At 40.1% G+C, this 27,513-nt stretch overlaps 1 protein-coding gene across 1 annotated transcript in view; it reads right to left on the reverse strand.

Moving 5' to 3' along the window:
- Positions 1-27,513, reverse strand: part of ADAMTS12 (ADAM metallopeptidase with thrombospondin type 1 motif 12) — a 374,445-nt gene that overhangs the window by 114,041 nt on the left and 232,891 nt on the right. Inside the window, exons 8-13 of the mRNA XM_033852779.2 lie at positions 25,508-25,651; positions 24,780-24,924; positions 19,925-20,017; positions 18,316-18,461; positions 15,558-15,727; positions 5,083-5,216 (exon numbers count right to left, since the gene is read on the reverse strand). Of these exons, the coding sequence (XP_033708670.1) occupies positions 5,083-5,216; positions 15,558-15,727; positions 18,316-18,461; positions 19,925-20,017; positions 24,780-24,924; positions 25,508-25,651 (832 nt within the window). The remainder of the gene's footprint in view (positions 1-5,082; positions 5,217-15,557; positions 15,728-18,315; positions 18,462-19,924; positions 20,018-24,779; positions 24,925-25,507; positions 25,652-27,513) is intronic.

Below are 27,513 nucleotides of genomic sequence, written 5' to 3' on the forward strand. Positions count from 1 at the left end.
ACCGAACTGAGTACATGACCGAAGGAGGCTGAAGCCCGTCCTCCTTGCTATACATAAAATGTAAGACTCTCAGGGGAAAATAAACAGACATTCCTCTCTTCCACGTCCTGCGCTCTGGCAACAGGGCCACAGCAATACTGTCTTTCTGCCTTCAGCCGGATCAGAGAGGCTCTGATCCAGTATGGCTCTCCTCCGATGTGCCTCTAAGGCGGCCAGATAGCCTCCCAACAGGCTGCATTTCTTTTTAAAAAAAGAAAATCCCTTTAATTTCCTATCATTATTTCTTTCTTTAAAAAACAGCTTTCTTGGGGGTGTAGCTGATACATAAAATACTACACATATTTAATTTTATAATTTGATGAGTTTGGACTCATACAAACACCTGTGAAGCCATTGCCACAATCAAGACAATAGACATATCTATCAGCTCCAGAAGTTTCCTTGTGTCCCTTTTGTGTACGTGTGTGGTAAGAACACTTACCATGAGACCTACCCTCGTCACAAAATTTTAAGGGCACAATATAGTGTTGTTAACCACAGGCAATACGTTGTACAGCAGAGCTCTAGGACTCATTCATCTTGCGTAAATGAAACTTTATACCCATTGAACAGCAACTCTCCACTGTTCCCTTGACAACTACCATCCTCTTCTCTGCCTCGATGAGTTAGACTATTTTAGGTTCTCATATAAGTGGAATCCTGTAGCATTTATCCTTCTGCGACTGACTTATTTTACTTAACATAACGTTCTCCAGGCTCACCCATGTTGTCAAAATGTCAAGATTTCCTTCTTTTTTAAAGTTGAGTAATATTCCATGGTATGTATATACCACATTTTCTTTATCCGTTTGTTGATGAACATCTGGGTTGTTTCCATCCGTATCTTGACTAGTGAATAATGTTGTTATGAACACGGGCGTACAGATGTCACTTCAAGATCCTGATTTCATTCTCTTGGATACATACCCCAGAACTGACATTGCTGGGTCATAGGGTAAAAATTAAATATTTTAAATTTAATTTAAAAATAAATATTTTAATTTAATTAAAATAAATATTTTTATTTTTTTGAGGAATCTCCATACTATTTTCCATAGTGGCTGCACCATTGTACATTCCCGCCAACGGTGCACAGGTTTTCAATTTCTCCACATCCACACCAATACTTGTTACCTTTTGTGTTTGGTGATAGCCATCCTAACAGGTATGAGGTGATATCTCATGAGTTTCACTTGTATTTCTCTATGTTTAATGATGTTGAGCACCTTTTCATATACCTGTTGGCAATCTGTATATCTTCTTTGGAGAAATGTCTATTCAAGTACTTGGCTCATTTTTTAAATCAGGTTATTTGTATTTCTGCTGTTGAGCTGTAGGAGTTTCTCATACATTTTAGATATTAACCCCTTATTGCATATATGGTCTGCAAATATTGTCCCCCATTCTGTAGGTTGCCTCTTTATTCCGATGACTGTTTCCTTTCCCATGCAGAAGTGTATCATCAATTCTTGACCCTGTCATTTGAACTGAAGAGCATCCTATCTTGAGTATTACTTAGAGAAGTCAGGTCCCAGTCTTTCACTAGGCTTTCAGCCCTACGTGAGCGAATAAGTAATACATATTCTTACCAATTCTCATTTCTTCCTTATGAGTTTTACTGTTTTACTTAGTAAATTCTCAAGTAACTGAGGACTGAAATACCAACTGGCGTCTTGACCTAAGCCACTTAGAATGTCATCATTTCTTTCTACAGTTCCTTGGCAAAGGTAGAGACTGGAAAGATGCCTGATTCCAAGAGGAGATTCATTCCCAGCTAATGAAACTTTAGTGTGAAGATAATGCCAGTTATGCTTAACTGAGAACAGGTAAATGATATTGTCCTTTAATAAACGGGACAGCAGAAATAGTGCTTTCCTCACCATAATTTTAAGGGCCAAGAGATAGGATGCGGCCTTCTAGAAAGACATCTGGCCCAGAGAAATTGATTTTGGGGTGTTCAGTCAATCACTGAGATGGCCAAAATGGCCTTGAGAGAGAACAAAGAAGGTTCAGGAGAGTTTCTGAGAGCAACGGGAAGGGGAGCTAACTTAGGGCAGGTAGGAAGATTGTCGAGTAAGGTTAAGGACTCGGCTGGGGTTGAAGACACTGACTTTGTAAGGGCATAAATTCACAAAGTTGAATTATTATTTTAAGAAGTGTATAGTAGACTGCTTGTCAGAACAAAAAATCAATGTGGTTGGGTTGGTCAGAATCAGGGTCCTGGGGAAAGAGGTTGATGGAAGGCTGAGAGGAGAAATCTAGGGGATGGCTGATGTGCAAGTTCAGGGCATCCAGGCTGTTTGGGGAAGAAATGAAGCCAAAGCTTTGCTAACTGGGAGAAAAGGGACGAGTGAAGGAACTGAAAGTCAAAGAACTGGTTACCAAGAGAAAGGGGTGAGCAAGTTGGATGGTTAGCAGCCTGTCTTAAGACAGCAGGTAAGACTGCAGAGCTGGGACAGGTGGAAGAGGGGTGGGAATATCTGCTCATATATTTAAAAGCTTACCGCATGTTGTACTTGTGATTAAAAAAGGAAAGGAGAAAATAATTTAACTGTAAATACAACTTTACTTAAAAATCTTGGTCTTGTGTAGATACAGTTAAGTAAACGAAATAGTAGAAAAAAATTCAATAAATAGAAAAAAAGCAGCTTAGGAGTTCAGTACCAGTTAAAAAATTGGGGGAGGGGCATAGACAGATACTTCCTAAAACAAATTCAGTTCTGATCAACATTCGATAATTTCCTCGACAACAAAGTCTGCAAATCTAAGATGCCAAAATGTTGGCAAATATCATAATTTCCAAATAGACAGCTAAGTATATAAGTATAAGCAAATACAAGTATTTATATGAATATAAGCAAATATTTTCGTATCCACAAAGAAGATGAATTAGGCACATATATATTTTTCTCTGATGGTGTAACTTTTTATATCAATACACGTTCAATTCCCTTTGAAAAAACTGTGGTAAATGAATAAGAAGACTAACAAAAGCTGAAAATAACTACAATCTGGATCTTTAAAAGATAAACTGTATTTAGGCTATTAAGGTAAACTTGATTTGACATATTTTTTTCTGCTTAAAAACTTAACTCAGTGTGGTGTAGACAGAAAGTAATTAAACTTTCTAAAAGCCTTAACTGGTTTCCAAAAAGAAAAAGGAAAGCTGAGAGAATTGGGCTTATTCTATTAAGCTGATTTAACTGGTTTCAAGAGAGATACCCAAGACCCCTCATGTTTTGTTCAAAATATCTTTCTTTTTCCATCACAAGCTAAAGATACTGTCTCTATGCATGCAAAGGTATTTAGGTGTAAAAGATAATTTTAGCATCACATCGATATTTTGATGACTAAAGTTCTCAGCCCTAGCAGCATATGGCGATCACCTGAGGAGTTTTAAAAATACCAATACTCAGGACCAAATCACATCTATTCTGAATCAATAGGGTGGATAGAGAGCCAGGCATCAGTAGGTTTTAAAAGCTTTCCAGCTGATTCTAATAGGCAGCCAGGCCTGAGAACCACTGTATTAAATGGCAATGGGGCTGTTTGGGCCTAAATTATCTAAATAAACTTTTTCCTGCTCTAGGGAACAGGTCTAACCTAAAATATATTAATTATTTTTGGCTCTTTGTAGCTACAGTGGTAATTAGCGTGTCAGGAAGAGAATTCTGCCTGAGCCCTTTCCAATCTAGAAAGGATGGCTTGTTAGCTCACTCAGTCCTGGGAATCATCATGTTGCCTCCTGTGCCTTGGTCGCTACTGGAATAAGTCCATCAGTAACTGCAAGGTGATAAATTCACCTTCCCAGGGTGCTAACAATTTATGGGCAGGAGCTTTTCATGGCAACAATTCGGTCCAGTGGAAAAAATTGTGATAATTATTTGCAAAAACAAATAAAATATATTAAGAGTTTATTGTGTGCCAGGGGCTCTGTTAAGGGCTTAACCTATATGACCTTATTTAATCTAAAATATGTTAATATCCCAATTTTATGAAAGATAACTGAGTCTTAGAAAGACGTATAGAGTTATACAGCTAGGAAATAGTGGTATTGGGTTCATATTCTAGAGCCTGAGCACTAAGCCATTATGCTTTACTAATAGTTAATTGAGTATTTTTATGTAGTTTCTTTTTTCACTGATTAAAAACACCTTCTCTTTAAACTGAGATTTATGCCTGAGTGTTGGATCACAAAACTTGTTCATCAGTTCCTTGCAAAACAGACTGTGAGCAATGGGGATAAATTCTTCAATGTTTGTACACATAAAAGCATTAAAAAATCAGATCTAAGTACTTTATATAAAGGCAGAATTTTTTTTTTTTTTTTGCGGTAGGCGGTCCTCTCACTGCTGTGGCCTCTCCCGTTGCGGAGCACAGGCTCCAGACGCGCAGGCTCAGCGGCTATGGCTCACGGGCCCAGCCGCTCCGCAGTATGTGGGATCTTCCCGGACCAGGGCATGAACCCGTGTCCCCTGCATCGGCAGGCGGACTCTCAACCACTGCGCCACCAGGGAAGCCCTGGGCAGAATTTTTTAATTGGAGTCAATTTTTTAATGGAGTCAATGTGAAAAAGTTAAATCGAAATCAGAAGACCTCATGTTGGTGATCAATTGAGAATGAAATGTCAAAATGCTCTGTGAAAAACACTATACAATTATTAATTTCAGTTTTTCCTCAAATTTAACTAACTCTGTTGGCAAGTAACCAACAAACAATTCAATACCACTGAAATAATCTGAGTTGCCTTTTCCTAGTAATTCCTCCTTTAATTTGGTTCTTCTTCAACTTGACCCAGCTTCACGCCTAAAATAATATCACAGAGCACATCAACAGATCAAGAAATGAAGATGACAGCAGGAGGACATTCAGTTCTTAACTGTGATTTTTGATGAACACTGAAGAGTCTTGTCTCACAGACCATATAAAAATACCAGACCACATGCAAGTACCGCGAAAGCAAAAGATTAGCACATCTGACTTGCCGAATTAATAAAAATCACGGTTTTATAAAGTTGTAGATTAAGGAAACATACCCAATACCTTACATATGCCATTAATACAGACATTTCTGCTGTTGCCGCCTTCAAAGCAAGGGGTACCATCAGTGACAGCATCCAGCATTTTCTCGGAAAACTGGCCATCTATGGGTCGGCAGTAGAGCTCACAAGGACGTGCTGAAGTGAAAAAGAGACAAATCCTTGCAAGTTAGCTTTCTTGCTCAGCACCCTTCCCCCAGGATTTTGTATGTATGAATCCCCAAGTGTCATTTATCTGGAGATTCCCATCTTTTCCCTTTCTGTGACACATGCTGTAGTGCAGGCTTCTTTCTTTTAAAGCGTTTTACAACAAATTAAACTGGGAAGATTGCTTTAAAATGCTATGCCTTTTGTTACAAATGATGAGACCTTTCAATCCCATGTTGAACTGTGCTTATAAAAATAAGGCAGTGAGCATCTGGGGTTAACCTAGAAAATAAGTCATAGCAACCAGTGACGCAGGACTCCAGACAAGCATCATGTTTGCCTGGTATTTTGCAGCAAAGTAAGCAGACCACCAGGGGACATGCTCCCATGGGGCCAGCTCATGACTAACACCACTGCCACTATCATAAACCACCCCCAACAAATATTCTCCCTTGTTCTCAAGTCCAAGAAGTCCTTGGACATAGGTTTACAACCACAGAGAAACAAAAGATCTGCTGTTTTGCTAAAGCAGAAGCCACCTTGCTTATCATAGTGGCCCATCCCATCATGCTGGGTCCTGCACTGAATCCATTCTAAGGTTCAATTTTCTGTTCCCTGGTGAGTGATCTCCTGCACAGAATCGTTCTAAAGATTTACTTAATAAAATGTGTATCTATACGTAGGTACTTTGAATAACCAGAAAAAGAGGTAACTTTTAAAACATAAATTGTCCTAAAAATTTTAACAGGTAATATCTGTATATGATAAGAATTCAAATAGCTAATTTTCCTTGAATATTACGTCTTCTTCTTAAGTGAAAAATTTGAGAATATCCTCTTCAGAAAGATCCTTTTGGGATCTCTTCTGGGTCTGTTTACTGGGGGAAGGGCTGTTAAGTTTCTTGGTGGTGTGACCAGCTGAGGGCTCAAGGAGACCACCCGTAAGGCCGTTTGCCTCGGACCCACCTCAGGGTGGATGGGCCCCAAATGCAAGGCCAACGTGCACAGCTCTAGGTAGGGCTGCTCAAGGATGCAATGGTCCATGTGGTAAAGAAAGTGTACAGCTTACACAAATATAACAGAGTAAAACTCAAACACTAAAACTCTGGAGGAACTTGAGACAATCTCTAAAGCATCTGTTTAAAACTTAAAGGAGAAAGGTAAACGCAAATAAAGAATACCAACTGATTTTATATAAACTGCAGTGGATAAGTTGTCTGAGAAAATGAATAAAGTTAAAATGAGCTGGAGAGATCACAAAGTGCCGTCGGAAAAGGGCCAGCAGACCCCGGAGACAAGGCATAATTCAGTCCTACTGTAAATCTTCATGCCCGGCAGCATGATTAGCTCTGTGACTGCCTGAACTTGAATAGAAGTGCTTAGAGGGAGCCACCTGGGAGCAATTCTGCTCTCTGAGAGACGAGAGCATCCATCCAGGTGTGCTGAGTCCAGGGAATCATTTCAGGAAACAACAAGTAGAAGGATGGAGGCGGGGGAAACACTTTTTCAAAAGCTTTGATTTGAGCTTTAGAATTTAGATTTGAGATTTTCTATTTGGACACATGAAGCACAAAGGTGAAGCAGCCCTGAATTATTCTGGAGCTTTTCTAAAGGAATTACCTGTTCCAGCCTGCTGGGGAGGGCTGGGACTAGAGGTGCCTGAGGGTGTGAATTCTAAGAAGGCATTCACTCTCAGGGTTGTAAAAACGGGTCCTCACAGCAAGTAAACCCCCATCCAAAGGCAAGCATTGCACTGAATTCCAGAATGGTCAAGTTCCAATGTCTACCTTAGTTTTACTCCCTCTGGGCTTGTGCTGTTTGACTCCCTCCCTGAAGGATGAAACTACCCAGAGGCTTTTGCTAGTCTTGTTTATTTAGTGAGCTAAGGGAAAGTTGCTTTGTTCAAATAACAGCCAATGTATTACTTGACTTTATTTTCCAGATCTTCTTGTGCTTTGCAGTGGTTATCTGATTTCATTTTAACCATCACAACTACCCTATGATGTTAGTTCTTTTATTATCCCCATTTAGAAGAGAAAATTTAGGCGCAGAGAGATTAAGTTTTCCAAGATCTCACAGTATGAGTGGTACAGTAGAAAGCTGATGGTTTAGCTTAGAGCTCACGCTATTAACTCCTAACCTACAGGCACAGAATTATTTTTAACAAAAAACAAATGCTTTGATGAGATATTTAAAGTAACCACTCTTCATGTTATTAGGCAATGCATTTATTCATGGATCATATCTGAGAAGCAAACTTGGTAGAATACCCACTGGACTCCATTTTAATAATCTTTCATGGGTCTTAAATATGGTGAGAATCTTTAGCCTCTGGAGCCATTACTTCTATAGAGAGCAGATGTAAAAGCCATTACTTCTTAGAGAGCAGATGTAAAAGCCATTACTTCTATAGAGAGCAGATGTAGCAGATTCTAGCTCATGAACGTCTAATATTACCTTGAGAAAGTTACTTAACCTTTCTGTGACTCAGTTTCCTCATCTGAAAAATGGGGATAATAATACCTACCTTGCAGGGTAATTAGTAGTGAGGATTAAGACAGAGACTGTACGTCAAGCACTCAGCGTGGTACCTGGTATACAGTAAGTGCTTGACAAATGACAGTGGTTATTGTTGCTGATTTCACCTCCTTATCATGACCTGGTGAATTCTAAAGGTCCTGGCAGTTACCCCATAAGCTGTGCTTCTATCATTCCAACCTTCTTTCAGAGCAGTCAAAAGCTGGCTCAATTCTCTTTCCCACACATATACCGATTTTTCCTGAAATATCCTCTTCTCCTTCAGATTATTCCATTGTGCCATTTCTAATCAATTCTGCACTGATTTCGTGCTTTGTTTTACCATTTTCTAAATAATCGCTGTCTTGCCAGTTTAGCATAAAGAATTCCATATCCTGCTAGGTCAGTAGGTGGTTCCATGACTTTCCTTTTCTGTGACTATGAACCTGGTTCAAAGCTGGTACAATGCCTACTGAGGTCCTCCCGGCTCTATGCTTCCAAGACTATGGATTTTACAAGCTCCTCAACCAAACTGCGATGTCCTCAAGGGCACCCCAGTCATCTGCACATTGATCAGCTGCTACTGGCGCCCACAGTGTGAGAAGGAAGAAACAGACACACATTGGTGAGGACTGAAAAGCATAGGAGGAGGCTCTCCTTCACATGAGCGTTGGAGTTAGATGCATAGGGGTTCAGATCCCAGTCCCGACTCTTACATCTTGCCCAAGGCCTTTTTGGTCTCTGCACAGAGGTGACTGTCAGAGGATAGCACACTGAAACCTCTAATAAGGTATCTGGTTGTTTTAATGTGGTAGTTATTACCATTAACCTTTCCTAATGAATACCAGCAGATCATTACACTCAGCAAAGGCTCTTAACCCATGTTTACTAATTAACTGACACGGCAGTGATAGATACTGTTAGGGAGAAACCTTTGGACCAGATGGCAAAGAGATCAACTTGATCCTAAGAGATTATCAACTCATTCATAAAAATGAACCTTGACCTCAGTGACAGAGGTCAAGGATGTTCATTGCAGCAATTAACTTTTTATCCAGGAAGAAACGGACAAATGACTTAAATTGCATTTACATAATGGAAGGCTATGCAGTCACTAAGAGGAATGAGGTGAGCCGTAATGCCATGGTGTTCTGCTCCGTGAGTCAAAAAGTTGCAGAACTGGCAAAGTATGAGTCCACTTGTGCGCAAATGGAAACCTGCAGCTAACAACGCTCGCCTCTGAGGGATAAGTGTGGGTGGGCTAAGAAGAATCTATTTTTATTTCACTCTATTGTACACACTTGCATTTTTATAAGCAGTATATATTCAATTTATAAATAATGTCTTGGCCCTCAAAGGAGGGCCAAGGAGACCCCTGTGATAATCATGACACACCTCTATGAGGAGAGGCCCTCATTTTGAAACTTCCCTTTATCTTGCTTCTGTGATACTGGATTTGTACATCCTTCAAGATTAGACAGGCTAACTGAAGTAAGGAAGAAACAGATTTCTAGGGAATGTAAGTACAGTGGTCTATGGAGTCTTAGGGACACCTAGTAAATAATCTGTGCTGAAAACAACAGCAGCACACACACCTGCTGCTGTGACCCCCAGCGCCTGCACACCTACGACCCACAGGCGTGCCCAAGGCCAGAAGGAACGCTGTGCTCGAAAGCGGCCATTGTGAATTGAAGGTTCAGGGCTACTGAAGCAGTTTACAAGGTGGACTCTGAAGTCCTGCTTCCCTCCCCTTTCGTCTGGCCTCTCTGGCTTTCCTGGCGCTCTGGGTATGTCATTAGGTGGGCCTGTGACACAGGGCGCTGCCCCAAGAGGCAGGAGGAGCAACGGATGGTCTTAGTTCTCAAAGGTCAACCCGACTATCAGAGAGTCTCTCTCCCAGATACCAACCTCATCGGTTCCATAACAACCACAGAGTTGAGTGTTTCACCGTCTCAGATACACTCATCTGCCTAGACACATCCTTTCGTCGGGCTCGTGGGATTTTTTTCTTCTAGCTTTTCAATCCATTTTTTCAGCTGAGTGAAAATTCTAAAACTAATGGACTGGTGAACTTTTCCCTTGCACTGTCTGATTAACCCTCTCAAAGGAAGCTTAGGGAACTGAATGAACTCACTGAATCGCAGGCTGAATTTTCAATTCTGCTAAAATGGGGCGGCCCAACATTTTTGGATAATGATCTTACGAAGTGATCGTTAGAAGCGAAAGCTAAAACTTGCTAAGAAGGATAAAAATTATTTCTTAGGTCAAGGAAAAATTTGAGTGCGTTTCATGTTCTGTGAGTAGATTGCAATTTGAGTTTCACCATTTAAAAATATCTAGTTTCTAAAATCCATTTACATGCAGGACTCCTTGGGTGTGAGTCCTGTGCCGTCACCCTGGGCCTCACACTTGGTTGAATGCTCTGTTGTCACTGTCTTAAAACTCTTAATAATTTTACGTCTGAACTTGTGCCTTGTAAGTGAAGTCTGATTGGACTGTGTGCGGTTCCTTGCCAGATTTTAAGAAATACTAAACCTTAAGCAAAAGGCATAACTTAAAAATGTTTTATTGCTTTAATAAGTAACATTTAACTTAAAAAAGAAGCCCAGTTTAATGACCAGGCTCAGATCAGCTTGAGGGAAAACAAATAAACAAAAACAAAACCAAACAAGAAGTCCTGACCAAAAACCCAACCAAAAATCAGTCAAATAATTACCAAAACTCTGTAACTTCGGCTGGTCTAAAATAGTATGTTTTTTACTTTCTGATAAGGTAATATTGCAATCTCCAAATATATCAAAATATACAGCAAACATAAGAAGGCATTAAAATTAATATATTCTACCATAACTATAGAAAGGTATGAAAACAGGAATAGAATTGTTAAAAATGAATTAAACCCACTTCATTGATGTTTTAGACTACGCTAAATGTAGCAATGTTGGCTATTTACTGTACGTTTATGTTCTTTTAGTTAAAATGGTTAGGAACTGTGACACTAAATTTGGAATTGCAACTTATTATAAATTGTTTACTAAACGTAATAATTTTGTCAGAATGCTTAAATGTTTAAAAAATTGATTTCAAAAGGCAAGATACGTAAGTTTAATAAACCTAGCATTTGTCATAATACCAACAGTTTTTGGGGCTCTTCTCCTCCCACTAGAGCTCCTTGGCCATAAAATCATCTATTTTTTAAAAAAAACATGAACATCATCTTAGGTAAAATTCAAAATTCAATGCATTTGTTCTTAAGGTAATGGGTCTATCCCAGTCTCTGTTTCTATGGTCAATATTTAGTCTGCAGAGTCAGGCCAGGGCTAACTCTTGGCTTTATTGTACAGTCTGAGTTTAAGAAGTTACTCATTCTCTAAATCTATTAGCATACCCATAAGAATTAGATCAAAACCTTAAATTTCCATGTAGGATTTTCTTGTGGAGATAAAATTAGGGAAATGCATACAAAGTGTTGAGTGTAAGTACCTACACAGAACAGATACTGATATAAGTTTAATATAACCTGTTCTCGTTATCAGTTAGAAGTGAGTTTCGTTGCAAGTAGCAAAAAAAAAAAAAGAAAAAAGAAAAAACAGAAAAAAAATGTCGCTTCCCTGTTTTAAACGGACTGGAATTTATTTTTCCCACATAACAAGAAATCCAAGGGCTATACTCCTTCTGTCTTCCTCTCAGCCGTCTCAGCATGGTTGCGATAGGACTGGTGTACCCCAGGCAGCAAGAGGGCAGAGTGAAAGGCAGAAAGGCAGGGGGCCGAGGGCAGCTTGGTCAGTACCAACTAAAATCCTTCCCAGAAGCCTGACCCAGTGAAGCTGCCATCTTTATCTCTTTGGTTGGAACTGGGGCTCCCTGGAATACAGTTTAGCAAGTCTTCTAGCTTTCCCTCTTCTCTTGTAGAGGATAGTGAAGGGGTTGTGAATGGCTTTGGGGTGTCTGCAAACATCATCCTTATTATTCCATCATTTTCCCTCCTGAAGCCACAGATTCCTAGTCTGTGAAATGAGAGGCTTCTGGCTAGAAGATCTCCCAGGTTGCTCCCCGCAATGACACTCTCTTTAAAGGCTGTTTCTTTCTAAACACCAAGTACTCTTGTAATAAACTCTATGCACGGCGCCCAGGTCCTCCCAGGTGTCCAGCTCCTGGGAGTGCTGCCAGCATTGGCCCTCAGTTGTCACCTTGGCCTAAGAGAGCTTCCTTGCCCAAGGACACTCACTCCTTCCTGAGGCAGACCACACCCAACGTCTGGGCCACGTGGGGCTTCAAGGACTGGCTGCCCCACCTCAACTGCAGCAACTCTGAAGGTCCTTTGAGCTGTAGAGCTTCCCGAGGGGTGGAGAAGCCCTCTGCTGAGACTGTGCTCTGCACCCCAGCTTCTCCCCCCGCCCAACCCCTCTTCCTTCCCTCTCCTTCCGCACCTGTTGAACTTCCCACACGCTAGTATCTGTCTTAGAGTCTCTTTCCTAGGGAGTGCAATTGCAACAATTCCTTACAGATGTCCCTGAAGGATCCTATCCCAGGAGGAGCAGACTGTTGTCTGACCTCAGGTCAGACCTTCCATATATGCTGGAAACCTCACTGGCAACAAGCATTGATAGGGCTGAAATATTCAGAAGCAACAACTAAAAAATTAGCCTTAATGAGGAGTTATTTGGGGGTTCTGAGAAAAACATCCAAAAAGGAAGAGATTCCAAGAAAGTGATGGCACCAAGATCAGGTTCTGGCCATTTCCTAATAGATGATGCAGGATGTAAACATATTTCTATTCACATAGGCTAATCAAGTCCCTAGGAATATAAGTTAGTATAAGTATCTCAGCTTCCTAATCAAACAGACGGTATTCTTCAATTCCAGCTCCATTATATAAGACACTATAACCCTGAATAAGTTATTGTCCTCTCTGAGACTATGTTTCTTCATCTCTGAAGGATGGGGATGGGGGTAAGTGAGAAAATGTATAGACTCAGCTCTTCACACAGGTGCTTCCATGAATATGATCAAGTGGAGTTTGGCTGCCTTTTTTTTTTTTTTTTGCGAGGAGTGTTGGTAAAGGAAATGCCTATATTGGAAAGTAAGTTGATTTAAATTAGTAGTTTTCAAACACTTTAGGCAGAAGAATTATTTTTCTTTCATCAAGATCTTGCAAATAAAGTAGATAAAAATCAGGATTTTATTAAGCAGAAATTTTATAAGTTCAATACATAATGCTTAAAAATAGTTCAGTGGGATCAAAAGAGACTATTAAGATGAACAGAAAATTTTGAAATCAAGTTTACAGATGGCAGTTACAGACATATGGCTGCAGCACCTAATTTTTTTCTGTGGGTTTTTTCGTTTGTACAGCATTGAAAAATCTTGACTCACACAAACAGCTGTAAATGATAACAGTTTAGAACAACTTGACCTGTAATCTCAGGATATTTCTCAGTTAAATTGTGTTGATGGGAGACTTTTATTCTAAGGTCTGTAGAAAACCAATTAATTTGTGTAAGTTAATGTATTGGTGTTTTTTGATATGTTAAAACTCATATACTGTTTTTGAGTGTAAGCATTGTTCTTTATTGCACTTTTAAAAATAGTTTAAATTATTTCTTTTGGAAAATGAAATTATAACAGAATCAAACATTTTTGGAAGCCCTGGAACAGAGTGTGAAAACTACAAGGTTTGATGGAGATTCTATGCTTATTCCAAATGTTTGAATCTATGATTCTTCTTCTATCATTGGCTACTTAGCAAATCTGCCAAAGGTCACTTACTAAGACACTTAACTGTCTACTGAGTTGGTAGAAAACTCTTCTGTAAGTTAGTTTATCCTCTGGTGGCTTCTAAGGAAAGGCTGGGAGGGTGTAAAGTGCTCAATGCCTGGCACAGATTAAGTGTTCTGCACAGAGTTGTTGCCATGAATGCCACACTGCTGTCACCTGGCATGCCCAGAACTAAGAAAATAGCAGCTCTGTAGGATAGAGGTTGATGGGGGAAAGAAATCAGTGTATTGGTCAAGGTGGTAGTTACTTGGGTTAGCAGGTAAGTCATTATGCTCAAATAATAGCACAGGAGCCTGTAAGAAAACCCCTGAGATGGAGAATGGAGGCTTACAGCCCAGGTAGATGGTGAGTCAAGCAGATGGCACTCAGCTAAATTCCCTCACATGGTTTATACAGCCTCAATACAGATGCAAACTGATCACTCCAAAGTGAGTGAAATCTGTGTCTACTTTTATAGCTCTCATTTCTTTAATACCTATTGCTAGGCTATGCAAAAAGTGGGCACACGATAAATGCTTGTAAATCAATGAAAAGTCAAGCTGAACCAAATCTTTAATTATAAGTATAGCTACTTGAGCCATCAGAGTGCAGCAGACACAAATTCAACCCTGACTCTGGCAGGTGTGGGTATCCCAAACTAAGCACCTGTCACAACACTGAGGCAGCTATGCCATTTTAGTGCTGGAAGAGTGCTCATTCAGAGTCTATAGTACTACTGACTCAACTAGTTCCAACAAAACAGAATGTCCAAAATACAGGTATAGGTAGTACCAACTGGGCTACACCTTTCATAACTATCTTTTTTTTTTTTTTTGCACCCATATGAGTATATACACGAGCTTTCCTGTATTTGAGTACTTGGATCATAAAGTAAAATTGCACCAAAAACCAAATGACTCACTCCCCTAGAGCATGAATGATGCTAAACAACAGGCGACAAGGAGCAGACGTTGCCCATGACAAACAGCCATCAGGGTATTTTGGAGACACAAAGAAGGAAAAGCACTATTTTTTCCAAAAGCAATTGACTATATCATTTTTCTAACAGTCCAAATATGTACTTTTCATTCATTGGCTGACATCTACAAGTCCTCTTCTGTTCTATCATGCTGCATTTCAGAAACTGAATAATCACAAAAAATGTGGTTACTTTTCACTACCTTGTCTCAAATCTCCTTAACTCATGAAAATCTTTCTTTCATTCTCTATTTGAATAACAAATAGCACAGATACTCTTTGAGGCTAATCTATAGCTAACAGTCAATGATTCTTCCTCATTTTCAATAGAGAATGTGTCACTGGTGCTGATTCAAGGGAAGCACTGCCAAAGCTGCTGCTGTTTGGAGAGCCCCCATCCTCTGATATGCATCCTTTAGATGCCTGATTTTACTTTTTACCCTTCTTATACTGTCCTATACATTACAAAATGTTGATTTCTGGCCCAGAGCTGGCTTTTATTCATTTCTGATCAAGTTTCTCATTCATTTTCTACCATCTTGTCTTTCCTTGTGCTTTTCTCCTCTCACTTGGAATTGATGACTCTATTTTGAATGCCTTCCCCCTCCCTTATGCCAAGAGAAAGACTACTCATGCTTAAGAATCATCAACTACTTCCTTGGAAGACTTCTTTGAAATTACTCCAAAACCATAATGATCATCTTTTCTGAATTTCTGCCAAAATTACATTCAGTTCCACATGCTCATCAACCAGCACTTTCATCAGTGATTAGTTTCTGAATCCCTACAAGCTCCACTTATTGCTTAGTTGCACCTCAGCTGTTTTGAAGTGAGCCATCATGTTTGATAAACTTCTCTTTTATCTCCAATATAGCTCAGCATGGAGTCGGAATATTCACCTTCAACATTTACTGATCCACTTAACCAGGTCAGTGTCTCCACCTCCTAAAATATAAAACTCTTGATGACACTATTCTCTTCTTGTTGAACTTTGCAAGGCATCACAGGTACCCTGACAGATAAATGCTTTCTGATAATGGCTGTAGTCTTAGATCTGGAATATACTCTCATAGCTCCTTACCTGGATTAAAAACTGGAAACCAGTGGTAGAATTCATTCTTGTAGGGAACAGTGTCAAACTCACTGCACTGCATCTGCCGAAATGTTGGTGTATCCGGGCGACAGGGGTGAATGTTGCACAAGCGATAGCGTTTTCTTTCTCCAGTGCAGTACTTCCCTCCAAACTTTGGTCTACACATGAAACACACAAACTCTTCTTTAATTTCCTTAAAGGCCAGCATTTTCTTTTAAAAATCCTCTGGCATCTGGCCATGCCCCTTCCTTGCCAAACCTTGTCCCTCTCTAGCCTCAAAACTCACCGTTTGAATAAATTCTTCAAATTTCCCACATTTTTGCTGTTGCCCATGAACATTCAGTCCCAAGTATATAGTTGCCTGTTTTGAAATAGTTTGACCCCATGGTCAATTAGTTGCCTGGTCATCAGTTGTGACTTTCTATTTCCTCCTTTTCATTCCCACAATCACCAAACTAGTTCACCCCTTATCTCCATTCCTGTCTGCCCTCTTCTTCCTCATTTAACCTACTGTACACACTCTTCTCTGGCTAATTTTTATGATTGCTTTAATTATTTTAGTTTCCTGTTTAAAAATCTTTAACGGCACCCCATGGCCTCAGAATCCAGTCTAGCCTCTTGAGCTTGGCATCCAAGGCCCTCATGATACTGACTTACCTCACCTGAAAAACTTTTCTTCCCACACTCCTCCTCATTTGCACACTGCTCCCATGATACAGGCTGACTTATTTGCTTTTATTTTTTCTGTGCTTCTAGATAGATTTCTGCTCTCTTAAGTCTCTAAACATCTACATACTGCCTGTGCTTTAAGGACCAATAAATGCTATCTCCATCTCCATCATGAATTCTTCCTGAATTCCTGCCTTAAGTAATCTCCTTCTCCTCTTAAATGACACTTTATTATCCTACTGTAGGCACTTCCTGCATTTATCACACCCAAAGATAATTCTTTGACCAAGGCAGTTCACATTCATTAACTCCCTGTAAGCGGGACTAAGAATTGTCCTTGAGAGTTGAGGGTAGGCTGGCTTCCTATCTGTGACGATGGAGTGACACTCTATGACTTGGCACCTCTCCAAGTCATTTCCATCCAAGAGCCTTTTGTGAGCCAAGCCCTGCTGGGTTCTCACTAGACAGCTGACTGATAACACATCAAGGATGCACTGACCTGAGTCTGTGACCTGAATCACAGAACTGAATCTGTTACTGTGTTTCCATTGCTATGGTTCTCAATGAACTTAAGCAAACCAGCTACTGAGATCAGACATGGTCACTCATCCAAGGAGACTCTAAGACAAACTGTAGCCTCTGAGATGGGAATTGGGACTATTTTTTCCCCCTGAAGCCAAGTTAGAGGATCATCTTTCATTTCCTCAACAAGGATGTCCCTTTTCTGAGAACCATGGATCACTGACCATCCTCCCAGGAAGGCTACGGACTGGGTAGTGGCTGATACAGAACACTGACAATGGGTCCTAGAACAAATCACCTGTATTTCCTGATCTCTGAAATGGAAATCACTTTTCTGATCACATTGAAACAAACTATAAAGATATTCTGTAAAAATATTTTTTAAGGGATTTCTGGTTTTGAATTTTTGAAGTCACAGGAACTTTGTATTTAAACGAAAAGGTAAGATTTTAAAACAATTTTGCCCAAATTCCTCAAATGTACACTTACTTATATGCATGGGAGATGGTAAAGATAACATAATAACTACCATTTACTGACAATTTTATGTAGTAGATATTATGTTAAACTCTTCATAGATGTTAATTTATTAACCCCTAGGATAAATTATATATATATCTATATATAGTTTATATGTATATATATATACATGCAGATATATACATATAGAAATATATTTATTATAAAAAGGAGAAGTAAGATTTGGAACTGAAACACTGAGAGAATTATAACCATATTTATCACTTTTAAAAAATGTGACTCTTACTCTTTAATGCAGACTAATGTAAATCTAGGTAAAAGAAGTTTAATACATTTTCTACTTACCGGAGGCATTATATGTACACTTTTTAAAAATTATACTTGGGAACTAGTATACTGAGAAATAATGAAATTAAGAATGTAATATATATTTGGACATCAAGGAAATATATAATATCATTATACAAACTTAAAATATGAAAAAAGTAAGCAATTTGATTAAAAAATTGAAAGCCACTTGTGAAATAACGTCTATGGAATCCTTGACAGGCTAATAGGGAACTCTGAGGTTTACAAAATCCTAATCTAAAACATTAAAAATAATTATCCTCAAAAAATGTGCCTAGCTATTTAATTAGTCACCTAAGGGAAGAAGAATATTTTTATAAAATTGTATATTCATTATGATGGAAAGAAAGCTGCCATCTTATCAGCAAAATTGGGTCTAACTAATCCCCACTGATAGAATGCGGTTATTTAGAAGGATTTAATTGTGTAATCTCCTAAAGTCTTTCACATAGATTTTACTTTAAAAAAAATTTGCTTATTTCTCCAAATGATGGAATCAGCTTACTTACCCAAGTTCTAGTAAAATCCAGTGCCAAGCCAAAATGAAACAAAGCAAAAAAGAGCCACCTTTTTTTTCACACTCTACGAATCTTCCTCCTGGCTCCCTTTCATCTTTGGGAACATATCTGGTTTCCCTCAGAAGGTCTGGGGTCACTGAAGTCATGCTGTCCACGACTAGTCTCCCGGTGCTCATGGAAGGAAGGGAAATATCTTTGGCTGGACTTACTCAGGGTTGTTGCAGAGCCTCTCTGCACTCTGGGCTCCAGCTCCACAGGTCCTGGAACAGTGGGACCAGGGTGACCAGCGGCCCCAGCCTCCGGGAATACTCTCTGGTTTCTTGCCCACTGTGATACACTTGCCAGCCATACACCACTGGAAAGGGAAAAAGCAGGAGATGCATAAGTCAGGAAGGTTCCCATAGTAAGCTGAGTCAGGAAACCTAGCAGTCTAAACCCAGTTCTCCCAGAGCAAGCAGACTTCCTACAAGTCACATCAGATGTAGCACAAAGAGAGCCTCATAAAAGAATTTCCCCCAAGAGTCTTGGGTTTTAGAATCAGAGTCTTTCAGGAATTAAAGGGAACTTTACAGTGCCTAGTTGCAGTGAATGCAGGAGTGTTACTCAAAGTGTGACTGACAGATTGCACCCCAGAAGTAAATCGACACACCGCTTCCTTCACTGAGGAAGTCTCGCCATGAAAAGCATGTCAGCTGAATATGCTTAGTAATATAGTTGTTCAGTAACGTAATTGATTTCCTTTCTGGTGCAAGCTTCTTATCTTGTTGAAGATAACAAACATTTTGCAGACTGGCACTGTGATAACACTTCTCTATAGCCTCTATGGCTATTTAATGTTTGCAGCAGATAACATCCTCCTGCAAAATGTCCACTCATTGCCGGAAAACACAAGTTGTTAAGAAGCTGAAGTTAGGCATCAAGAAAAATTTCTGCTTTCCTATAACTCTACCCATTCTTTCCAGTTCTGGTGTTTCAAGTGGCTCAGGAAAAAGTCCACTCTCTCCCTCTTCAAGGGAATCCTTCAACAACTACCAGTTTAGGAGGGTGGACACAGGAAAAGGGAAACAAGAAATGCAAGTTGGTTGTTAGAAATGGCCACATTTTCCTGGAGGATCTGGGCATGTTTCATCTGCTGGCCTCCTCTTTCTCATTATTTCTGGTCACTGTGTATTCTGATCAAGCTCTGTAATCTCAGTGATGGGTCATGCCACACTCAAGCTGTGTAAAGACACCCACTAAACACATAAATCCTAGGCCCACAATGAACCCAAATGGTGTTGTTGAGCAGCATGCATTACCCTGTTCTTAGATAGTCTGGAGGATATCTAACATCTCTGAGTTCTTGGGTGTATGGCTTTCCTGCTTAGTAAGGTGCGTAGGACTTCAAGAAATGCAGGTCAGATGATGAGAAAGAAGATAACAAGTGGTCTAAATACAGCATCTTTGGAAAGAAGAACCCACTGGCTTGTCCTTCCCAATGTTCAATATGGAGGGGGGAAAAATGTCAAAATGAAGGTTGATAAGCCCAGCAGATGTTACTGACCACAAACTCCACGGAAAGTCATCGGGAAAAGATGGGCCAAATGTTTTATAATTGGAGCGTGGCCCTCTCTCCCTGACTACTTGTTTCCAGTGAAGGCTCAAAAGGAGTTGCGGAAGTGGAATCCTTTCCTTTGGCAAGTCTGACTGCGTGATGATCTGCCTTCACCCAGAGGCAGCTGCTCTCCAGGGCCTTCTCCTCTGCTCTCTCCAAGAATGCTAAGCCCTTCACCCACCACCTTCCTTCCTCACATCACTGACACGTCACGGACACGTCACCTTCTTCTCACCACATCGCGTCCCGTCTGCAGCAGCGTCCAGCTTGGAGCGACAAAAGCCTTTCACAGAACACCACAGTGTCTGGCAAACATTCTGGAAAACAAACATGAGATTGTACTTTTTTTACGTTCAAAACTTGCACAAATACCGTAAAAAACAAACAAAAGAAACAAAAAAAAACCCTTGCACAAAAACATGTGTACAGTGATGGTAAAATCTACACACACTCACCCACGTACCCACAATAAATGCTGCGGTTGTTAGTGAGTAACGTGATGCAAAGTAATCACACAAGAACCCTCAGTTTAAACTTAACTTGGACTTTGTCATCATTCGTAAACAGTGGTCTGTAGGCCATTCTAGGCAATATGAAAATGGGAGGTAAAACACATTTCCCAAGAGTTGAATTTCTATACCTGTGGCACAATATCCAGTACTCACTGCCCTTAGGCAGGGCAACCAGTGACAGTAGTAGTGGTCACTCCGGACTGTGATGGAAGGTGATCTGATTACCAACAGCTGGGCAGTTATAACTTGAACCTGCTCATTGAAGGAAAGTGAAACTATTCCATCCAGAAAACCTCAGCTTATTTACTTATTACCCAAAATAGCCAGCTTGGGTAGTTTTAGCTGCCAGGGAGTGAACTGAATCTTCCCTCACATTCCTCCTCCTGCAGTAGGAACAAGGGAAGGTTGACAAGATTCTTACATAGCATCTGAAATGGCTCAGCTGCTTCCATTCACCTTTTAGTCTTTCTTCTATCCACCTATCTGCCATCATTCCATCTACTTACTGTACCCTATATTAAATATGCTCCTTCATCATAAGATCTTGTATTTTTAACTATTTTAGAAAATTCTTAATTTTTATCTTTCTAACTCTTGCCTCTCCATGTTTACAACTTTTGCAACTATTCTCTCCCTTTGCAACTCACAATGTTTGTTGATGGGTCTTCCTATTCCACCCTTCATGTTTCAACTTTACTTTTGTATTTTTTAGCTTTCAATTTTCTTATATGTAAAAGTTGAAAAAGCCTGGATTTCTATCAGGAAAAGGCCAGCCTCTCCTCCATCACACAATTCTGAGAAACACTCAAGTGGGATGGGAAGTAATTTTCTCAACTCTAAACTTCAACTGACTGATTTTCTCTTCAGCTCTGTCAAGTCTGCTGTGTAACTCATCCACTAAATTTATAGTCAATCATGATATTTTTCATTTCTAGAGGTTGTAATTGTTCTTCACATCTACTTTAAATATATCATATAGTGCTTTTTCTTCCCTTTTCTTATATAAAACTCCTCTTTTATGCATCTATTTTATTATCCCTACCTAAAAAATTCAATTATCCAAAGCTCTTGAAGGTTTATTGTCTTTCCTTATTTAGTTGAAGATAGACCGTCTTACATTTTTAATTAGGTGCTGAATTGTGAACTCAACTGAACAAAGCTTTATCTATTGGAGTTTTGTGCATCCTTAGCTGAGTGTTGGCTCCTCCAGGGCAGTTTTTCAACCTTTGTTTCTACCAGGAAGCCCATGGTATTATCAGGTCAGAAATATTTTCATGTTAATTTTTTTGAGGGGTTCTCAAATCATGTAAGAGTATAAATATGAACTCTAAATTGGCATGAGGCTGGCCCATGGTTGGAAGTTTCTAGTGAGGAAGTTATCCACCAGCACCCTTCTCCCTCAAAACTCAGGCTGAGATAAAAGATGCTTCTCTGTCATCTCCCTTTGTTGGTGGTGGATTTCTTCTAATCTACTCTGTCATGGAGGTGTAGCTCTTAAAGGCTCCCAGCTTCAGATAGGGGTCTCAATCCTAACTCACTGTGCTGCTCAAGGTGAACATCTCATTGTCTGTTGCCATTCAGATGTTAAAATCAAAGCCCTTTAGTTATTTGATGCTTATCACTCCTTTTTTGTCCCCCCCAGGATATTTTTAAAGTTTCTTATAAATTCATAATGCATTTATAAAGAATGATATTCTGGGTGAGGATATACAAGAACTCTCTGCACTATTTTTGCAGCTTCTTTTGAGATGTAAACTATTTCAAGATAAACAAAAGTTATAATAAAGAAGGATGATGCTACATTCTCTAGTATTTTAGTTTTTTTTTTTTTAAATATTGAAAATGATTAGGTTATCTTGGCTGCAATATGCAGGGATTTGAAGACTTTATTCACTTATTGATTGAGTGCCTACTATGTGCTAGGTACTGCTGAATGCCAGGAATAAAAATTCCCTCAGAAAGCTGACAACATAGTAGGGGAGGGTATAAACAAGTGAGAAGCAACTATAATATAGTCTAGTAAAAGCTTTGTCAAAAAAATACATAGATGTGAACAATAGGATGTGAAGTGATATTTAAGCTCAGACTCAAATGATGAGTAGGAGGGATGGTCCAAAGGAACCAGAGCATGTAAAGTTCTGGAGGTAGTGGAGAACCCAGCATGTACAGGGAATGAAGTTGTTCAGTATGGATAAACAGAATATAAAAGAAGATTTGACCAGAGATAACCAGAAAAATCCTTACCTCTATAAAACATCTACAATCCTGGATAAAATATTCTAAATGTTTTAAACACATTCCTGAATTGGTAAGGAAGTAAGGGAAATCCTCAGAGGCTAAAAATGTAGGAGAAATTGTTAATCTGAAGATACAAACCTAGTAACTTAGATTTTAGTTTTGATGGTCACTTGGGCACTGGAGAAAATGCCTCACGTCTATGTAGGGTGGGAAGTTTGATTTAATACCTCATATAAGGCCATAACCCCAAAGGACTACCCCCTGACTGAAAGAAACCTCGGAACACAGCTGGGAAACTTGTCTGTTTTGACTTTAACTCTAGAAGGAGTGGTAAAATGTTACCCCTGAGAGTTTGCATCCATACTGGCCCTGATCTCACTCATGTAGATAGTCAAATAACATCTAACCAATAATTTATTTTAAATGGACCCAGGGATGGCAGTGAAATTTCTCTCTGAAAGAATGTGCCTTCCATCTAAACCCTAAAGAATAGCCTGACATGAAGTTTCACAACCGAGAGTTCACAATAAAAGCAGAAATTGACAAAAGGAAATAATACATAATAAGTGAGACCTAGAAGAAACCCCAAATAGGAGAAGCAGACCCACACAGACTCTGGACATCAGAATTGTCCATTATAATTTGCAATTATAAATTGCAAAATAAATGTGTCTTTTATGATTAAAGAAGGAGAAGATCATATTGAAAATCTGAATTAGAAATAAGATCATAAAAAAAGCAGAGAAAATCTAGAAAAATAACAAAAGAAACTGTTCTAAGTTTTAAAAAAGTACCATAAATGAGATTAAAAAGTCAATAGACAGGTTAAACAAAGGACTGGACATATCTGAAAAACGAACTAGTGAGTTGGAAGGGAAAGAGGAAGAAATTACACAAAATGCAGAGATGTGAAGAGATGAAAAATATGAAGAATATGAAGTGATAAAATCCAACATACATATACTTAGAATTCCAGGTTAGAGAGTAGAGGGTTAAGATAATATTTTAAGAGATAAGGCCAAAGAGTGAGAGAGAGGATGAATCCTGAAGCCCCTTTTAAACCATTTTAGAGAATTTGAATTTTATTGTAGGGTCATAGGGAGGCTGTGAAATATTTTAATAAGAGAGGAACACAATCAGATTTCCTTCATAAAGGTCGATTTGGCTGTGTTTTGGAGAGTGGAGCAGAGTTGAGGGGAGGTGGTCAGAGTCTTAGAAAGGAGACCAATCAGGGGACTACTGAAATCATAGGAACAGGTGGTCTTTAGACATATTTTGGAGGCAGAATTAGCATAACTTGGCAACCAGTTCGAAGTAAGGTGAGGGATTTTTGCAACAACCTTACTTTCTCCGTTGTCTTGCTTGTGCTGTCTGAGCAGTTACTTCCTCTTCAGCGTTCTCTCTATATGTCTCTTTTTGTATTTATCTGACTGTATTGAAATTTCTCTGTCTGCCTCCCCAACCAGAGAATGAGCTCCTCAAGGTCAGAGAATTTACTTTATTCGTTCTTGAGGTCTCATCTTTTTCACCCTATTCAGTACACAGCACAGAATCTGGCAGGGGTCAACGAGACCTGCCTTGTTCATGTCTGTGTATTAACACTGACACTTGCGCACTAAAAGGGATGAGTTCAGAGAATAGGCAAGACCCAGATCACAAAGGGATGCCATACAAAGGAGTTGGGACTTGATCCTATGGTCAGTGAAGACCCTAAGAGCAGAGAAGGGTCACAGTTAGATTTGTGTCTTTTTGAAATAACTTAAGCAAGAGTGTGAAAGAGGGAGAGGTTGGGTACGAGGTAATTACAATAGAAGGAGAGGTGATGAGAAAGTGAATCAGGAGAAGGGTAGTGAGAATGAAGATGACATGTCAGAGCCACAAATGCCATCAGAGGCTAAATATCAGGGCTTGACTTATCACTTGGATGTTGAAGAAAATAAAGGAGAAGAATGAATTAGGGATAAATCTTATTCCTACCTTGGCATCTGGAGGTGCTCTTCAATCAGAGAGGAAATTCAGGAAAGGGAGCAACTTTAGGGATTAAGTTGGTTGCTATGGAGTCTGCAGGTGTGAATAACTGTGATTCTTGAAAATCACTGTAGAATTTTCTTTACCACCACCCGGTTGCAAAGGATACCAAGGAGGTGGGTCAAGGAATATAAATGACCTCAACTTCAGTCCTTCTGCCTTACAGACATCTTGCCATGAATAGAAAGTTTCCATTTCTGGCTCTTCAGATTTCCAAATATTTCCCTGGCCCTTCCTTTACCATGCTGGATCTCAAGCCCTGCCCATACCCACCAGAGGCACCAATATACCCAACACTTACTTCTACTTCCTGGCAGAAGGTAGCATTGGGGCCATACTGCAGCTGGCATTGGTGGTGAACATCATAGATCACTCCAGGGGCAATGACGTTGGACTTCAAGCCTTTCTTTTTGGGGTTGTCATCAAGACAGAACCCCCAGCCTCGGCTGAAAATGAGTTAATAGAAATGAGAGCAGTTGCTCATGATCTCCTCCTAAATGAAAGATTTAGTCTTTCATTCAAGAGAAACTTCCATTCCTCTAGTGTACTCTGTCCTTCAAGACAACTTTATTTCTATCAGGCCCAAGGTGAGAGTTGTCTAAAAGGAAATGCAAATCGCATCTCACACCATTTGTTCAGATGTGATCTAAGAAATACAAGCAGTGGTAAAGTGAGAAAATCACCATCTTACCCCAAATGGGGTACAATGAACACTGACTTGTCTGGGTTGCTTCTGCCAGTCCCCAGGGACTTAACTCACGATCAGGTCATAAAGAGCCACCTTCAGACAGAAGCAAGCTGAAGGGGGAGTTGGGGGGAGACGGAGTATTCACCCGGCTGAGGCTGGAGGCAAATCCACCTAGATCTCAGGGTCAGAAAGCAGCAGTGAGGTCCACCCCTTCTGTTGCCACCCTCATACTGTGACCTGTGAGAGGAACTGAGACTTTTCCGGGCCTTGGGTAGAACTCAAAGTGACTTCCGGTTTACAGAGAGCCAAGTGAGGCTGTCCTGAGATGTGCGGTCACTTACTCCAGGAAGCGGGTGATGTACTCCTTGCTGCACTTGGACCACGTCAGTGGGGTGGGATTGTACTGGAGCTGGCGGGACATGATGGACGGGTGCCTGCCCACAGGCTCACAGTCATTTTCCTTCCCGTCATGCTGGATGCCGAAGCTGCAGGGGGAAGAGACACAAGGATATCAAGGAGGCAGGCGTGAAACAAGGAGAAAACCACAGTTTCTCCAAGGTGAAAATAACCCACGGAGATCCACCTCTGTACAGAAGGTATCTGATTACCAAGTGGGCCTTTGAAGTTGGAGGGGTCTAGCTAATTTTCAACTCAAAAGCACAGGAAACATTTCAGGCATGGCTTTGTTTCAAATATGCAACCCCTGGGAGCCATGTGGCTAATTCAAAAACTTCTGTTTGGCAGAAAGCTAAAAGCTTCCAGTTTGGCTTTGGCTTCTGTGAGACTAGAGTCGGGGGCAAATCTTGCGTCCAGCTGTCCTCTTTCTCCTGCTGTAGCAACCGTAGCACAAAAGAGCAAAACCTTCCTCTTCCCTTTTCATCATAATTTAAGGGAGAGCATGAGAGGGGAAGCCTGTGGAAGACTTTGTCAAAGGCCACCAGCTTGGAGGGGATGGATTTCTTTCTAGTATTGTTATGAGTCCTCCAACATCAGATATTAGGGAGACCTTACAGTACAAGGGTTAAGAGCGGGGTATCTGAAGACAGATGATTTGGATTTGAATTCCAGCTCTGCTACTTAAGGATCTGTGAGTTACTGAAACTTGCTGAGTTTCACTGAGCAGAAAATGGAGTCATCATCATAGTCCTGGGATGAGATTTGAGTGGAAGGAAGTTTGAAAATCACTGAGCAAGGTGCCTGGCATATATATATGTTGTGTAAATGACAGACATTTTTTATTGCTGTTTTTATCATTGTCTAGCTAGCTTATTTCCCTTTTCTAGATAAGTAAGTTGAGAGTCTAAGATCTGTCAAAAGTCATGAGCTAGTTTGTGGCAAAACTAGGTCTTCTGCAGATCTTTGTGCTCCTAAATCAGTGCTCTTGTCTGTGTCTTGCTGGGTTGGCTCCCTGACCTCCCACTGCCAGGGATGACCAGGTGAAGCAACCTTGAAAGGCCCTAAAGTGCTTAACTGACTCCCATGGCAAGGAGGTGCCTGGGAAACAGGCAGACTGAGAAGTGTCAGTTTATAAGCCAAACCCTCAGGATCACCATCAAGATGACTTCTGAGTCCCCACAAGACCCCTCTCCGCTGGAATCTGCTTATTGGACACTTACAGCCTAGAGATGTTGGCTCAACTTTCCAAATCTGAACAGAGGAAAGTATGACCTCTTACACTGCTAGTGAAATTCAATCCCTCTGACAGGGAAGCTCATATCTAACTTTAATAAAATCTCCTGATCAAGATTAGCAACTCTTGCAGAAAATAGTCTTTGGGGGATTTAGGGATTTTCTTGTATTATTTTTAATGCATTAAGATGTTATCAACTTACTTACAGACTCTGATCACATTCCACATGAATACAAAACTCACAAAGGAGTCAGGGAATTAATCTACAGAGCTCTCACCACCCAACCACAAAGAATTTAATTCAATGAAAGTTGTTTCCCCCCACCCCCCAAGCAAGCCTTCCCCAGCCTGTTGCAAATCCAGTCCTACCCAGTTCATAAGGTATTCCACAAGTTCACCTGTTCAATAATTAGGAAAAATCCTAAACAAGCATGGTTCTAAAAATCTCCATGAATAATTGTTTTTCTAGCATTGGCTATTCCAATAAGACAAGCGGGACTTCCCTGGGGGTCCAGCGGTTAAGACTTCACCTTCTAGTGCAGGGGGTGCAGGTTCGATCCCTGGTCAGGGAACTAAGATCCCACATGCCTCGTGGCCAAAAAACCAATAAGACAAGCCATATGGCTGGATCCTGTATACTGGGTAGCTTCAAACCTATACTCTAAATATATTAGTTCCCCAAAAGGAACTGATTTTGTTCCCTCCAAAGTTTTTAAT

The sequence above is a fragment of the Tursiops truncatus genome, chromosome 3 (genome assembly GCF_011762595.2).
Source record: "Tursiops truncatus isolate mTurTru1 chromosome 3, mTurTru1.mat.Y, whole genome shotgun sequence".
In the NCBI taxonomy this organism is placed as follows: Eukaryota; Metazoa; Chordata; class Mammalia; order Artiodactyla; family Delphinidae; genus Tursiops; species Tursiops truncatus.